The 17,345-nt window shown below is 41.4% G+C and overlaps 1 protein-coding gene across 4 annotated transcripts in view; it reads right to left on the bottom strand.

Annotated features, from left to right (window-relative positions):
• cpne5a (copine Va) overlaps nt 1–17,345 on the bottom strand; it is a 93,879-nt gene that overhangs the window by 43,110 nt on the left and 33,424 nt on the right. The window contains exons 4-7 of one of the 4 annotated variants that reach the window (XM_082517959.1): nt 15,474–15,577; nt 14,331–14,370; nt 13,348–13,362; nt 13,111–13,187 (exon numbers count right to left, since the gene is read on the bottom strand). In XM_082517959.1, coding sequence (XP_082374085.1) covers nt 13,111–13,187; nt 13,348–13,362; nt 14,331–14,370; nt 15,474–15,577 — 236 coding nt within the window. Of the gene's footprint in view, nt 1–13,110; nt 13,188–13,347; nt 13,363–13,821; nt 13,882–14,330; nt 14,371–15,473; nt 15,578–17,345 lie in introns of those variants that run through there. The other 3 variants (XM_082517960.1, XM_082517962.1, XM_082517961.1) reach the window with 3 other exon arrangements.

The raw sequence follows: 17,345 nt of genomic DNA, 5'->3' as shown, positions 1-17,345 counted from the left end.
CAGCCTGGCAATCCCCAGCTTAGCACAGCAACAATTTGAGACCTTCACTGTTTCAAGTTACACCATCATGAATGTTCATGTCAATACACAGTATTGCCCTGAATATGTTTTTTTTCTAGCACACAGATGGCTCTGTTTTACAGTAATTCCTGGAGATTGTTCTAGATACATGGCAAAAGTCAAATAGTTGGCTTAGTAACCAAAACTGTAACAATGGGGAATGACGCAGAGAGAGAACTCTTTTAAAGAAGGAATAACAGCATTTACATTCTGAGTTACAGAAAGTCTTAATGTGGACAACTTGTTCAGAGAAGGCTGGCAGCCTGTTAATATAAAAGGCTGATTAATGCAATATGGTAATATTCCTGCAGCATAGCAATACAGGTGAGTGACTGCAATAACCGCATGCTAAGTATGTATGATGATCCTTTCCACCATTCTTAGTCCTCCATAATTCATCCAGTCACTTACAGGCTTCCCTTGGCACTCAGCAGACACAGTACCATAAGGGCCTGACCAACTAAATTCTAGTCCAGTGCAGAAACCTCAGCAGGACTAATTTTTAAAGTCAGATTAGCATCATGTCTGCTGTTCCTCCTTTTCCACAGAATCCCCCAGGATCAAACAAAACTTCATGAAGAAGAGAAACAAATAGAGAGAGAAATGAAATAGCGCCTTGTAGCACAGCAGCTTCCTTTACCCAGAAAGAAACAGAGGCAAGAAGTGCTGTCATGCTCTTAGCTCTGAAACAGAGGGTTAGCTACAGCTGCCTTGACAGAACCCCTGTTTGATCAACTGAATGGAGAGAGATCAAGCAGCATATTTCAACATTACTACAATTACTTGGCCAAAGTTTTTGATACTGCTGTTCTGCAGAATACCGATGAGAGTACTGGGTGTCTCTATTTGCCAGGGAACCATGTATGCGAACCATTTATTCCTCCAAAACGCAAGCATCAGAGATTATTAGGCATGACATATTATAATATGGATATTCAGGCTCAATGTATGGCCTCTATAATTTCCCATCTAGAGGCAGTTGCTGTCATGAAATAGTGATTCACAATCCCTGTATTCTCCATTACCTATCTGTGCGGAGGTCGGGTGGATGGAGGATGGTGAGATTAAAGTCCGAAGAGGGAGAAGGAAGCAATTGTTGATGCCGTTCACATTAGGTCATTAGGATGAGGGATGGTCTTGATATTTAACGACAGCGCAACGTGTCACGCATAAGAGAGTGAGAGAGGGTTATCTGCTCAACAACATGAGTGAGAGTCCTAGAAGAAGAAAGCGATTTTTTTTTCACACTGCAGTTTCTGCAGGGTGGGTCTGCATATATTTTTTTCCTGTGACGCATAGTGGCTGCACTGCTATCGTGCAAAGAAGTGTTATATTGCAATTTCACACCTAAATGGCAATTAATCACTTAAAACAAATTATTCAGTAAGGTTAGGTGCGAGCACAGCAAGAAAAAAAAGGATCGGTTTAACTGCATTTCACTGCGACTGTCCAGGTCAGTGAATTTAGTAAATCTGCCTGGATGACAAGGGGACTGATATAAATGAACAAATCTAACGAGTTCCAGTCGAGTCAAAGGCTAGCAGAGATGGGTGGAAGGCAGATAATCGGGCTTTGTGCCACTGTAACCATATGGGGCAGTGGGCATATCATAGCTGAACAGAATTAGCCAAGGTTGCCAAAACTCTTTGTGGGTTTAAATGGGATTATACCACTAATCCCTCTGATCTTCATATACCGATAAGAATCCATAATCCTTCACCTTCCCAAGATTTTTTTAAGAGGATGAAAAGTGCAACGGCTTATTCAAAAGGGCACCAGAATACCCGCTGTATTTCTCAGACAGGAGCTCCTTCCTACAGGTATTGCAGGAGGAGATGCTGTTTGTGTTCAAGGCTGGTAGCCACAGGCTACCTGTGCTTAGCTTTTTGAGGCTCTGTCAGAATGAGCACAAAGCTGGTAAACACGGCAAAAACTGTGGCACAGAAAAATGTCTAATAGATATTATTAAACCATCACAAGGAAAAAATGTGTTTACATTTTACCGATGGCGCATGGTGCCATGAACCTGCCATCCTTCGTTCCATTACTACTCCAGTCACGTGTTATTCACTGGGTACCACTGACGGGTAAAGACCATCACCACAATCTCCCTCAATGGAGCTAATCGTGTAATTTATATAGTGACTAATTAAACAAGAAATTTGATTAAATTAAGACTGTATTCCATTCTATGAGTATAGTGATGTAATGAGATTGGTGTTGACGGTTTGATTGCATAAATAACAGCGCAGGCTTTAATTACTATAACAATCTTTGCTTTATTGAGATTTTGAATAAATGAGGCTGTCATCAACCACCTGCAAGCTAAAAATCGCTTGTTTTGACAGCAAAAGAGAAGAAGCAGCTGTCAGTCAGAAGGAAACTTTCTCTCTCAGTCTAAAGGCAAAACCTGTTCATGACAGCGAGCTCACTCTAATCCCCGTGCTCTGCCAGTAACAGAAACTCTTCAAGAGAGCATAACGAGTCAGTTTCAATTTCCCCCTAGCAAGCAAAGAACATCTCTATAGGAAACGCCAAGAAAGATGCCCAATTTCCATTGCTTTTATACTTGGAATGCATTTTATTGCACTTTTAAACTACTGTCATGGCAGAAAAAAAAGAAAGTACACCCTGTGTCAGTTCTAAGGTTTTACATATCAGGATATAATGAAAATTTATTTGATCCTAACCAGGTCTGAAAATTTGATAAATGCAACTTCAGATGAACAACAAAACATGACGGTTTCCACCCGGTCATTAGTTATTTAACAAAAATTAGGCCAAAATGCAGAAGCCGCAAATAAAAAACTAAGCAAACCTCATGGTCAAATAGTGTATTGAATCATTTTTTCAGGGATAATTAAGTAACTTGAAGTAATCACTTTCTGTATGACTTTATCAGTCTTTCACATTGTTGTGCAGAAGTTCTGGCCCACTCTGTGCGCATTAGAGGATGCACAGCTCTCTTAAGGTCAGGTTACGGTCTGGACATTGCAACACCTTGATTCTTTTCTTTTTCGCCTTTTCTGTTATAGATTTGCTGCTGTGTTTGGGACCATTGCCATGTTGTATGACCCAATTTATGGCAAGCTCCAGCTGTCAGACTGCCTCACATCTGACTCTAGAATACTTTGGTAAACAAGCTCAAATCATCACCACTCCACCAACACGCTTACAGTCGGTATGAGGTGTTAATGCTGTGCTTGGTTTTCTTTCATACATGTCACTGCGTATTGTGGCCAGACATCTCCACTTCAGTCTCATCTGTCTATAGGACTTTGTACCAGAAGCCTTGTGGTTTGTTCAGATGATATTTTGTAAACCTAAGCTCTGCTGCCATGTTCTTTTTATAGAGAAGAGGTTTTCTCCTGCAACCCTCCCAAACCAGACTTGTTGTTAATTGTAAAGTCATTAACTTATACTTAAACTCAATTAGAGAACATATAACATGCTAACTGAGGCCTGTAGGGCCTGATGTAGCTACTGAATTTGATGCAATTTCTCTGAGCACTGCATGAGGTAAATTTCTGGGATGTCCACTCATGGAAGGGATAATAATTGACTTGAATGTTTTCCACTAGTGAATAATCTTTATCTCTTTGTAAATGGTCTTATAAACCTTCCAAGGCTGATGGGCAGCAACAATTGCTTCTTTAAAACAAACAACAGAATTAGAATGTATAGAACAGAGTTTGAATGAAAGCAACAGAATTCTAAAACAACCAATAGAATTTGAATAAAAAGAGTGGAATTAGTATGAAATGACTAAAATTTGAATGAAAACAGAATTTGAACAAAAACAACAGAATTAGAATGTACAGAACAGAGTTTAAATGAAAACAACAGAATTCTAAAACAAGTAATAGAATTTGAATAAAAAGAGTAGAATTAGAATGAAAACAAAAGCATTTGAATGAAAACAACAGAATCTCAATGAAAAGAACGGAATTAGAATGAACAGAACAAAGTTTGAATCAAAACAATGAAATTTGAATGAAAACAACAGAATTTGAATGAAAACAATGGAAGTTTAAGACCTTTACTGACGTCTTTTCCTGTTGGAATCATGTTAACACACACCTGAATGCTTCAGACCTTCAGTTAAACAAGTGAATTTGATTAGCAGCACCTGCTTCTGACTTAGTTTGTTACATAAATAATCATAAAATGAATATGTCGATTACTCTTATTATTCCGCAATAACTAAAACCATACTATTAAGGGTGTATTTTCTATTTACCATGACTGTAGGTAATATCAACTCACAGCTCATTCTGCCCTCTGTTTTCCCTGCAGTGTTACTGTTGAGCCACCTTTCGCCCCCTCATCTAGCGCTGAGCACATGTAATGAAATTCATATGATGTTGCAGTGGGTTGCCCTGACCTCCTCTGATTGTAATCTGCGCACCGACAGATTGTTTTCAGCCTCTGAATAGATAGATCAGCAACACAGAGTGCCTTTCAGTTTGCTCTCTCACCTTTGCAGCAGACACAGCTTGTGGTCATAACAGAAATTAACACTGTCTGCTCTGACTGCAAAACCTCCACTGCCCTTGCCTGCACTTGCACTATTAGTAGTGTTAAGACAACAATCTATTGCCTTATTACCTGCAGAGCTTTAAGAGACAATACTTATAACAAGCAGGGTATATATATATATATATAAAAAAAAAAAAAACACCCAGCACGCCCCTGCGGGCGGTTTATCCTTCAAGCTCGGGTCCTCTACCAGAGGCCTGGGAGCTTGAGGGTCCTGCGCAGTATCTTAGCTGTTCCCAGGACTGCGCTCTTCTGGACAGAGATCTCCGATGTTGTTCCCGGGATCTGCTGGAGCCACTCGCCTAGCTTGGGAGTCACCGCACCTAGTGCTCCGATTACCACGGGGACCACCGTTACCTTCACCCTCCACATCCTCTCGAGCTCTTCTCTGAGCCCTTGGTATTTCTCCAGCTTCTCGTGTTCCTTCTTCCTGATATTGCTGTCATTCGGAACCGCTACATCGATCACTACGGCCGTCTTCTTCTGTTTGTCTACCACCACTATGTCCGGTTGGTTAGCCACCACCATTTTGTCCGTCTGTATCTGGAAGTCCCACAGGATCTTAGCTCGGTCATTCTCCACCACCCTTGGGGGCATCTCCCATTTTGACCTCGGGACTTCCAGGTTATACTCCGCACAGATGTTCCTGTACACTATGCCGGCCACTTGGTTATGGCGTTCCATGTATGCCTTGCCTGCTAGCATCTTGCACCCTGCTGTTATGTGCTGGATTGTCTCTGGGGTATCTTTACACAGCCTGCACCTGGGGTCTTGCCTGGTGTGATAGACCCCAGCCTCTATGGATCTTGTGCTCAGAGCTTGTTCTTGTGCTGCCATGATTAGTGCCTCTGTGCTGTCTTTCAGTCCAGCTTTGTCCAGCCACTGGTAGGATTTCTGGATATCAGCCACCTCCTCTATCTGCCGGTGGTACATACCGTGCAGGGGCCTGTCCTTCCATGATGGTGCCTCGTCTCCCTCCTCTTTCTTGGGTTTCTGCTGCCTGAGGTATTCACTGAGCACTCGGTCAGTTGGGGCCATCTTCCCAATGTATTCTTGGATGTTCGTTGTCTCATCCTGGACTGTGGTGCTGACACTCACCAGTCCCCGGCCCCCTTCCTTCCGCTTATATATATATATATATATATATATATATATATATATATATATATATACATATATATATATATATAAATGAACCATTTCCTTTCATCGGAGGCACAAAGCAGAGATTTTCCAAAGTCCTTGAAGAGTCATAAACAGAGCAATGTAGCTGACAATTTATCTGAATAAGTGGGAAGGCAAGGCAAACAAACAGTTTGTTGTGAGAGCTGCGCTGCAGAGAGGGGAGGCTTTTTGCTTCTTATGGAAGCAAAATGGTACCTAATAAATCCCTGTTTCATCGGACAAAAAGGGTTCTTGTACACTCAGCACAGTTGGGGTTTTTATACATCTAAGCAGGAATACACATTATTAGAGAGGGACTCTTGTTAGTGCTCAGCCTTAGAGCCCAAATTGGCATTTAGCAAGGCAGCAGAATGGTCTAATTGTGTGTGATGCTCCGAGGCAGAGAATGCTGATTAGTATAAGCCGTCTAGAACAGTTCACCTCCCAATTAAGTAAAACAGACAAACACGGGGGGCTAAAAGTTAAAGAAACACTGTACCTGGCTGCATGTACCCATCTACAGTATCAAGAATAATTGGATTAGGGATTTTCAGTTTCACTAACAAATAAACTTCTCTCACTCCCACTCATTATTTAAATCTGTGATTTTATTTCATCTCAGAGGAAGCGCCGCCAGCAGCCATCTACATTAACCAACAACTTTCAAAGAACTGTGAGTCTCTGAAGTCAAGATGAGACAAGTAATGCCCTTTGTTTCAGTGTTCCCTGAGTAAATTTATGGTAAGTTATCGCACTCTGCGAGTTTACACAGCAGTTTGAAATAATATTGCGGGCATGACATTACGTATTTGATCTTTTAGTATACATTTCAACTGTTAACTTTGAATACAATATAATGCTGCATTTCATAATTAGCTTATGTAAAAGAACCCTGTTAGAAACCATTTCATCTGTGGCTCTAACTGACCCGTCACCCAATCCATCCCTCGAGCAGAGATCGTATTGTCATAACGACATTAGAATGCAGAGACAACCTGAATAGGAAGCTATTTATTGGCTCCTCCAACAAAGAGACAATCATGTGCACTAAACCAGATGAGCCAAGCAGAGGTTCACAGACATATCTGCTGGCTATTGGAGCGTTGGAGCCATTTCAAGTTCAAGTATGAAAATCCCCTCATATTTTCTATTGAAAAACAAACACACACTATATGGACAAAAGTACTGGGACACCTACAGCACTTGCTCAGGCATGGAAACCTGTACCATGAAGCTCCTGGCACACAGTCATTGCGCTGATGTTAATGTGAGAGGAGATTTGGAACTTGGCAATTATTGATTTAGCAGAGTTAAGTTACAGACCCTCTCTGTAACTTGATGTGGGCTGACACTTCATGGCAGGGTTAACATGGTTCCAACGCTTCCACTTTATAAATGTTTATAAAGGAAGACTGAATGGGCGGTGATTTTATAGTCGTTGGGCAATGGGACAGAAAACATGTGAATTCAAAGATTAAGAGGTGAGCAGCATACTTACTGTTTTAGATACCAGTTTTTAGATGTTTTTGAAGTTTATTTATCTCTTTGTTTATTTTTGTTATTTTATTTTATTGTATGTTCTTTTACCAGTCTTATTTTTCACGTTGTCTGCCTCAGTGTTTGGTCCTCTTTTCAGCATTATTGCTGATGAGAGCAGCCCACAGAGAAAGTAATGCAGCCTGAGGCCATCTCTGTGTGAATCAAGGACCCATTGTTTAGTAAATTACTATCAATTTCAACACACGATCTGCCTTTTTTATAATTGCAAACAGCCTGTGTGCATATAAGACTGCAAAGCAATTAAGAGAAGGGGCTCGGCAACTACTGCTTACAAACATATTTGTTTCAGTGAATTAATAATCAGGTACAACTTCATCAAACTTCAAGATGACACAGTTCTGCTCAAAGATGAGATTTTTAGCACACTGAAATAAGTTGGACTGCAGTTACAGTGTTTTTTCACCCCAACGTGCACTGATGCCCGGTGACCAGAAGGATGGAATATAAGTCTAATAAAAACCTTGGTTTTTAAGATCTGACCAGAGATACGGATGAAAATTAGCCTTTTGAAAATGAACAAAAATATTAAATATTATTAAATATTAAATGTGAAAACATAAACCGGATCGCAACAGATATGAAAAGTTTAGAGTTTCAAAGATTTTTATCCTATTGCTGTTGTGCTAGATTGCATCAGTGTATTGCTGTTGTTGTCTTGAATATCTGTTCAGTCCTAAACTCAATTAGAGAACTGACACAATGTTTTTTTGATATGTTGAATTTTGACTTGTTTTGACAGAGAGATAACTCAGTAAATTAAAGGATTGCTGATTTGATGAAAGCAGAACTAAGCTTTATTTAAAAAAAAACATATTCTCAGTTCACTGCTTATCTTTCAACATCTGCGTTGCGCTGTTGTGATCAGATATCACTTAACATGTGACAAACGCAATTTGATAAGTCTGTACTGATTGACAGATTAACATTTGTGGTGAAGTTTTTTTGCATTTGCAATAACATGACCTAGAATATCTTCAGTGATGTGATTCAGCATCAAATACACTCAAACCAGTCTGGGTTGATGAGGCCCTGGCTTGTGTCCCAGCAGCACTAACGCATGGAACTTTCCTCCTAATCCAAAGCCAACAGGAGGCTCTTTCTTTCACGTTTTCTCAGCCCCTGTGATGTTGAGTAGCATGTAGATCTTCCACAGTGACCAACCTGTGAATCCTCTGCCCCCCACTTCAATAAGCTTGCGGCATGCCTTCCAGTCTCCCCTCCTGCAGAGCCCCACCAGCTCCTGATATGTGGATTTCTTTTTTTCATTTGCCTCCTCCATGTGCTCCTCCCAGGGAACTGTGAGCTCTAATAGGAGCAACTGCATGGAGGAGACTGATAGAGGTGCCCTGTCTGGCCTCTTTGAAGTTTCTATACCTCTCCAGATCCAGTTCCAAGTCTGACGCTGAGGTGAGCAGCCACATTGCAGGTTTAGGCTGAGATTGTAGCAGTTTCCCAGTCTCTGCTGGCAGATATGTTTGCTCTTGGCCTTGGTTTTGGAGATGGTAACAGTGATGGTCTTTAGCATGTGGTCTTGCTTTCATAGCAAAGAGGATATGCATGTGAGTCGATCTTTTTGGGTTTTTGTCAGTCAACAAGCTCTCATTCTGCACTGTATGCTGAATATCCATGTAACCTGGTGCTGCAAGTCCACCATCACGCTGTTCCGCTCTTCTTTGATGCCACTTGTCCTTTGCCTGACTAGATGTTACCGCGAACACAAAAAGCTTATGTTTCAGCTGGGACTCTGATGCCTCCAGGCATTCCTGGGCTCTCCATTTCCTGCCTGTCTGTACCATGATGCCTGCTGATACCACCCAGGAAACTTTGGAGTCCAGATATAGTAGAGCCTCTCAAATACAAGCAACCCTGAACTCGTCCCCAAGGCTGCTGAACAGGAGTTGCATTTGCATTTGCTTTAACATCAGTAATTAAAACTCTGGGGGCAGAAACACTGAGCTGTCCTGATTGAGATGCTTTCCTGTTTCCAAAATCAAACGGACACATAGACGCCTGCCAAAGTATGTAAAACTGTCATTGTGGTGTTTTCTAACGAACTAGGTATCTCCAGTTACCACACCGTCACAATGACGCACACACTCTGACTCACGAGGGGAAAACAATAACAGCTTTGACATTGCACCTCCCATATGAGAATGATTACAATTATTTTAAATAATCACCAATTATTATCATCACAAATCAGGTTAGACATGAACGTGTTGTGTGGCACATTAGCCACCGCACTAATTAAGCCACATATTCTCACAGCAGAGAAAACAAATTAATTATCAGCAAATCTGAGATCAAACTTCTTGAGATTTTGATCAAGTACTACACTTTCTTTTATCAAAGGACGCTCAAAACAAATTATATCTTCATCAAAACAAGTAAAAATTCAAGAGAAAATTTATCAGTTTAACTACACTTTCATCTTTTCTCTTTTTAGCCCTACCCATGGGATTACTTAATGCAATTTCTGCCTGTCCTTTGACTTTGATGTTTTTATGCACAGTCTGTTTAGCCAAAAAAAAGTCATTAAAGGGTATGCAGCATGGCTATAAGTACATTTATGATAAATCAGGAACATCGTCAGAGTTCGACAGTCATAAATGAGCCAAGTTCAAGCTAAACTTGAAATGGTAAGTACATGTAAACAGTGAGTTACAGCATTGAATTGACGAACTTAGTACCTCTGTCTTTACTTAAATAGTTATAATGAATAGAGAGCTTATTCATTTCCTTATAACTGCAGCTAGAAAGAGGAGCTAACACAGAACAGATTCATGTGTGAAATGCATGAGAAGTGCAACATACTGTACCTATCAGAAGGTGTAAAGATTTTTTTTCTTTGTCAGTTATCCTTCTGTATTCAGTGCTGGAAAAACATCATTATTCCTTTGAAGCGTTGGTTTTCCCACAGGAAAACAGGTCAGGTGAGCTTTTATGTGAGCTCTCAATTTATTCAGTTCCACATGCATGCCTTTGATATGTTATTTTTGTATATTTCCAGCTTTCCTCCCTCCCTGTGTGGGTTGATCGGCACACCCGCGGCAGTCGTACTCTTCCTTATGGTTCATTTCCAGCTTTAAGCATGCAGCAGAAGGGCACAGTAAGGGTAGACTAATGGGTTTAGCATGCTAATCTTGTGCTGCATTTATATGCTGTACAAACATATTGTGTGTGGTATATTTCACCATACCGACAGGAAAGGTTACAGCTATTTTTTTAAATTAACACTATTATTATGGTACCTACACAACTATATTGTGATTTGTTCCTGCAGGCAAAACAACAACAACACAAAAACAATCAAAGCTAAGAAAGCTGTGTCACAGCACCCATGTGGGGGTTTTTTTTTCAAAGAAGCCATTCACCCCATCAGTCACTCAGCTTGACATTTCTTCCTGCACCAATAATTTTGATGCATGCCTCTCATTAAAAACAGATTATAAACGGAAGTATTTGTACCACTATGTCTGTAATGAACCACTGGTCTGTTCCATAAAACTGCCTTTACAGGAGTTGTTGGACCTCTGTGTGCAGTAGTATGAATGACGGACACGACACATAAGGTATATTACTGTGTTTGCATTTTGATTTTCTGTAAACTCTCTTTCTATATAGCAGCATGCATTAATGTGCTAATCTTAACTCAGATATGTGTGTCTCTCAAGCTAGCAGCACTCCCTGAGAAAGGAAACAAAAGTGTTCACGGGTGTTTTGCACCCTTGGCAAGTGGAGGGAAGGATGTGATGTTATATTTTATTTAACTGAACTGTGAAGCACCTATATGCAGTTTTTTCAGTTATAGATAAAATCTCATATTTCTCATTTTAAGGAGATCACTCTGTATATTAGCCTGCTATCTTTGTCAGAATACTGACTGACTATAGTTTTTCAGCTATGCAAATACTGGGAAAGCGAGGCTAAATGTCAACGGCTGGCAAACCAGCTTTACTCCTCATCTCCAGTGTCAATGTTCTCTCTCTATCCATATTTTCCATCTGTCTCTACTATCTGTCAGCATGGGTGAAAATGCCAAAATTGCTTGCCTCTATCCTCTTGCCAGCCAGTAAAATACTACTGCTATATTGTATAGCTGTAGAGGAAAGAGTTGAAGCCACATGTCTTCCAAGCTGATTGCATATGAATCTGTAAATACGCAGTTAGGTCCTAAAAAAGTTTAAAAAAGGGAGGCGGAGGAGTTAGAATTGCCTTTAGATTTAAAATCAAAATTATGACTGGATTAAACTTTGGGTAAGTTTTAGGCTTTGATATGTGCTTGCGTGCTGGTTGGAGCAGAAAGAAAAAGAGGGAGAGGTCTGGAAGAACAAAAGGAATAAAGAACACGATGAAGAAAAAAGGGGTCAAGCCAGAAGAAAAGAATCTGGTAGATGGAAGGAAGACGAATAAATGAAAGATGAAGTCTGGAAAATAGGGAAAGGGGTGCTGATGTGCTTCTTAAGCAGGTCATTGAATGCAGCGTGCCTTGGGAGGGCTCCTTTAAGCATGACTAACAGATTTCCTCAGTCCCTGCAGGAGCTGTTCCTCAAAGCTATGGCGCAGAGAGACAGTGTCACTTTAGGATGTATGACAAGGAAATGGAGCACAAAAGCCATTAAACAACTTTTGGGATTTCGTCTATCACAGGAGGGGAGAACAACTACGTTTCTCATGCACGTTATTTAACTATTCAAATAAAAAAAGAGGGCAGATGAAAACTGCACCCTTAACTGAGTGTCATGGAGTTGAAAAGAATCAAAAGAAACCTTCACTGTTCTTGCGCTTCGTGAATTGTTACTTCCAAACTTGAAAGGAACAGCTAATAGCAACCCAAGTGAAAGTTTTCACAGGGGCTCATTTCTTGACTTTCTAATAAATTGTGGACTGTAACATCAAACTTATGATCATCATCACCCTCTCAGCAATGATCAAGGTACCCTGCTGAGGTTGTGGAATCAATACTTTTCTCCATCATGTGTGCCTGGGGCTCGTGATCCTCCTCCCTGTCTCTGATGTGAGGTGTGAAGCCTAGTTTATGTGAAGCCTAGTTTACAGCACACTGGTGAACACGGTCTCTTGATCCTGCTCATCCTCTTATTCAACACCGAAGGGCACCGAGCTCTGTAATCCACAACCCCCGGTCCCTGGCTGAGTTCATGGTCGACACCAAAGCCCTGCTGTTCTCACAAACCCCCCCGCTGCCGGGGCCAGCACCGCCTCATACTTCACATAGAGGCATATATTTTGCACTCGTGGTCTCACACACCAACACAGGCTTCACAGTGTGTCAAACCCTCCTTCGCACTCTCAAAAAGACACATAACTCAAAGAGCTGCACACAGGTCTGTGGGTGCCAAGTGCTTCAGGCTTTCTTATTTCCCAGTTTACACTAAGGAGCTGATAGTGTCATGTGTCTCCTGCTGACTTCAATCCACTCTTAGAGCTAGATCACCTCCCTAATGACAGTAATTGTATTGTGGAAGCCCCTGGTCATGTTCAATTACCCATTCCCATCCAAGCACATTGGTCTAATCTCGCACTGTAATGTACAATAAAGATGGCTCTAGAAGGGAGATGTCAGCTTCGCTGGCATGGATGAAATCCAGCAGAAGAGCCATGCTGTGATTGAATAGGCTGAGAGGTGGCACTGAGTTTTCATTATCTCATATCTGAAAACTTCCAAATTAAAACTGCTCTTTGTCTACTTCCATTTAAAAAACACTGAGAGCCTGCCATTCTTGTCACACAACTCTGCAAATTGAACACTGTGAAATCTCCACTCACCCGAGCGGTTTCTCCAAGCGACTGGCAGGTGAGCCCACGATCTCTCCCAGCGTACAGAAGACCTGTCCCAGGAAGTCCTGCCATGGGGAGGAGGGCATAAAGTGGGATCGAGAGAGAGACGTAGGATGGGAACATTCAAATGGATCACGGGGGGTAACAAGGAGAGGCCGTGAGGAGTTAAGCATAATTGTAAGCATTGTACAGTTATTAATTAGGACGTCTGAGGCAGACACGTACGTTAAATTCGGTTGGCTTCCGGGGTGAAGAAGGAGGAGGAGGAAGAAGAGAGAGAGACCAGGCAGCAGCAGTGACACAACAGAGCATATCATGGAACAGAAGACACATGACTCAAATACCAGACTGTCATCAACCAAGAGCGAGAAAGAAGAGCAAAAGTGAAAATGTGAGAGAGCAGAGAGGCAGAATGAGAACAGCAGAGGGTAAAGAGTCACAGAGCCTCACAGGAAGCGAACAGGAGAGCGAAAGAGCGCAAAAGAAGGAAGGTGACGGAGACACACATCACACAGGTTGTTTCCAGAGTATGGAGCACAATGCAAAAGCGCAACAACAAAGCGTCACGTGACATATTTGATGATGAGCATTTTGGCAGTATGCAAACCAAGTGCTGCAAATATATTGTTTTGTGTCTGCATTGTATGAGTTTATCTATCAAAGCTTTCAGCATAAAAGACGACACTAACATACATTCACCTTAATGAGCTGTTCTCTTGAATGTATGCTGCACAACAAAGGACCTCGCCTTTCAGACAGTCCTGCCATTTTAAAATAAATAGATACTGTTTAGAAAAATTGTCGGCTGTCTTGGAAATCAAAATTCGCAGCTGCAAAGAGCACCACGGCGCACACAGGGAAATGTGTTGAATAGCTTTGATAATGATGTGCAATGCTTCATTTCTCATTTAAAAGAAAAAAAAAGTAATGAGTCTATGCCAGATGCAAATGAAAGTTTGATTATTATCGCTCCAGAGGAATAATATAGCTCATTTTAGCTGATGAAAGACTAAAAAAAGTCATAATAATAACAAACAACATTTTGGCAGATGAAGCACAATTCACTCATTATTTCTGAATATATTTGAGCATTTAGATGCTACAAACTTTGGTTTGCATAGAACCTAAATATCACATGCACTGACGACTAAAGGGTTGTGTATGAAGTAAAGCTGAGCTCCCGACTCTTAGAAAAGTTTTTCACTTACGTGCTTTGCCAGATCTGGACTTTTAGAATCAATATCATACCTGAAATCACAAAGAGACCACAAATGGCAGAGGTTAGTGCGTGGGCACGACAACAGAAGATTTTTTTTGTGCTGGTGCTAATTAAAGGAAAGTGACTGCGGTGTGGACACTTTTTGTCTGTCAATCACACACCGGGGGAGAGCCGCCTAGCCCAAAAAAAAGAAAAAATGGGGAGGGGGGAAGAAACACGTAAGCAGTAATGTGACAGTTAATTAAGGAAGTCATTCTATAGTTTATGAATGTAATTTCCACTCTCTGCCAGGGGGCACATACTGAAACAATCCACCAAAGGAGAGTGGGTTTGGAGCATCTGCCAGTCAAACTTAATGGAAAAGTAATTAAATCTGAGCACGCCCTGCCTCCCACCTCTGTGATAAAAGAGAGAAGTAAATGAGTAACACAGATTGTGAGGGAGTGCACTCCCTCCTTTACTGTCCCAGTCTTGCACCAAATTAATTCATTAAGTGTCTAAAACTCCTCAGAGACCTTCAGTGCAGTCCTGGAAGGAAACATCCTAGTCCACCAGGGAATTCATGCTTTGGCGGATATGGATTTTTGTAAGAACATCTCCAATCCTGCAGGAAGAAGGGGGTGGAGAAATTATCCTGATTCTGTTCTGGGAGACCTCAAAATGAAGCTGCACCTTCCTGACCCTTTCACTAGTCAGACCTTTTCAACAGAGGAACGCCAGGACAGCAGTCTTTGTGAGTTTTATGGGACTTGCTTTCAGACATTTGCTTTTCTTAGCAGCAGGAAGATTAAGGATAAAACTTTATATGAAATATTTATCACCTTATACCAATCTCCACTCAACGAATGACTACTGAGACACTGCACCAATGAATAATTCCTTGGGAGAGACTCAAGCTGATGACGAGCAAGAGAAGATAGAAAAAGAGTGACTTTGAGAGAAAATGACAGGCAGGAAAAAGGGGAGAAGGGATGATGAGATAGATGGGGGACAAGGAAGCACGGTAAGGGAGAGGATGTTAAGAAGATGCTGCGTTGGAAATAAATGAAGAACTGGAGAAGAGGGCGGCATAACTAAAAAAAAAAACCTCAGTGTGTGTCCTCAGAGAAATGGATCAAATAGAATAACTCACACGTCAAAGCGCAGATTCTGCTTCTCCTCGAAGAAGTAGTCCAGGATGTACTTCCTGACAAAGTCTGGGTTTAGCGTGTTGTCTATCACCTCTGTTCTCCCAAACTAGAGACAAGACAAGGTAGACGTGAACAAGAAGCTTTGAGAATCTGTATTTACTGCTCTATTACCTCACACCATCCCATCTATCATGCTACCAAACAGCCATCTGAATTAGTAGCTTTCATTGAGATCAGAACAGGAATAAAAAAATCAGAAGGTTCTATCTTCTTCTTTACCTTTTCACATTGTGCTGGGCATGCATAAGCTTGCAGAAGGCATTTTATTGAGTCCAATTACACTAATTTTCTTTAATACCACATTCACGCCTCCATCATTCTCTAAAGCCACTTCTAGGGTTCCCCTTTGCTTTTACAAAGGGGAACTAACAACACTCCTGCAAAAGGAAGAAAAAGTAAAGCTGCCAGGGCAGACACCAAAAACCATTACATCAGTGTTACACAGCAAGACTTTGTGATGAGGTGATGTTCTGACAAACAAATCAACAAAAATGGAAAGAGTTGCACCCTCTTCCTCGTGAGCACACGCGCATTAATTGTTATCCGACATGAATAATTCAGTCAGAAAGTCAGAGAAGTGATGTCAAGCTGCATAAATAAAACATCGCCGGTAAAAAAGAGTAACCATAAACTGACACGGTGAATTAATAATAGCAGTGTTAGGGCTTAATAAGGAGATGAAACAGCGGGATTACAGACTCACACTTTTGTGATTACATCCAATGGGGTTAAGACTCAAAGTGAGTCCTAACATGAAAGCAGACAAGCCACACTACGCGAGCAGAATACGTTGAACGGATGGACGCCGATGCTAATGCAAAGACAGTCAGGGTGGATTGTGTGCAACTTATGACAGCCTAAGAGTGTGGGTTTGTTCAAGTGTAGCCTGCCATCAGGTATAAAAGTGTGTCTAGGTCTATAAAAGTTTAACTACTTTGTGTGCATGTGTGTGTGTGTGTCACTACCTCCTCTCCTGCTTTTCCTGTCAAAAAATGTGAGAGCTCTGCTCCAGCAAACGCAAAGAAGGTGAAATCTGTCCCGAGCGAACAGCAGCCTATTTTTAATGACAGAAGGTGTATGTGGCAGCGGGAGGGCTATAGCATATTCACTTTGGTGCCACGCCAAACATAACAAAGGAAGAAGAATCAGCACCAGAGCAGCTAAAAAAGCCACCCGAGGAAATAACAGATCTCCCACTCCACACATTATCTCCACCTTGGCAAGTACACGGCCAACATGTAAAGCCAACGTTGCAAAGCTCTACAATTAACTGTCAAGAGAGAAAAAAAAGACCCTTCCTGCAGGGATATCCGGGTGCTGGCAGTGTGACTTCTTTCCCTTAAGTAACCCTGTACTGAAATAAATTGTGAGCCCTAACGTTAGAAGATTTATCTTGGTAAAAAGATTAACGTCAAGGAGTTTGAAAGGAATTTATGCAGGTTGTACTATGTCAGCTGCTCAGGTAAGTGAAAGTGCGAGACAGGGGAAAATCTGTCATGCACCTGGAGTAATAACTGATGAGGGAGTTGGATATTAAGACTTTAAGTCATGCTGCAGGAAAATGATGGATTGTCAGATTCATGTTGTGACCAAAAGTGAGTTAAGAGCTCACTGGTTTCTTAGGAAGCAAAACACAATGCATGTGTAACATCTGCTTTCATGTTCTTCTGTTGATGAGGTGTGTGAATGATCAGCAGCTGATGGGGAAGCTTGTCCCGTAGAAGGGTAATTGGATTACAGATGGCTGGTGGCACACTGGCTACCAACCACACTTACTCCCAGGAGAACAAAAACACATTACCTGACAGAGGGGC

The sequence above is a fragment of the Aulonocara stuartgranti genome, assembly GCF_965226115.1.
Source record: "Aulonocara stuartgranti genome assembly, chromosome: 20".
NCBI lineage: Eukaryota > Metazoa > Chordata > Actinopteri > Cichliformes > Cichlidae > Aulonocara > Aulonocara stuartgranti.
This window is presented reverse-complemented; position numbering and strand designations above follow the sequence as displayed.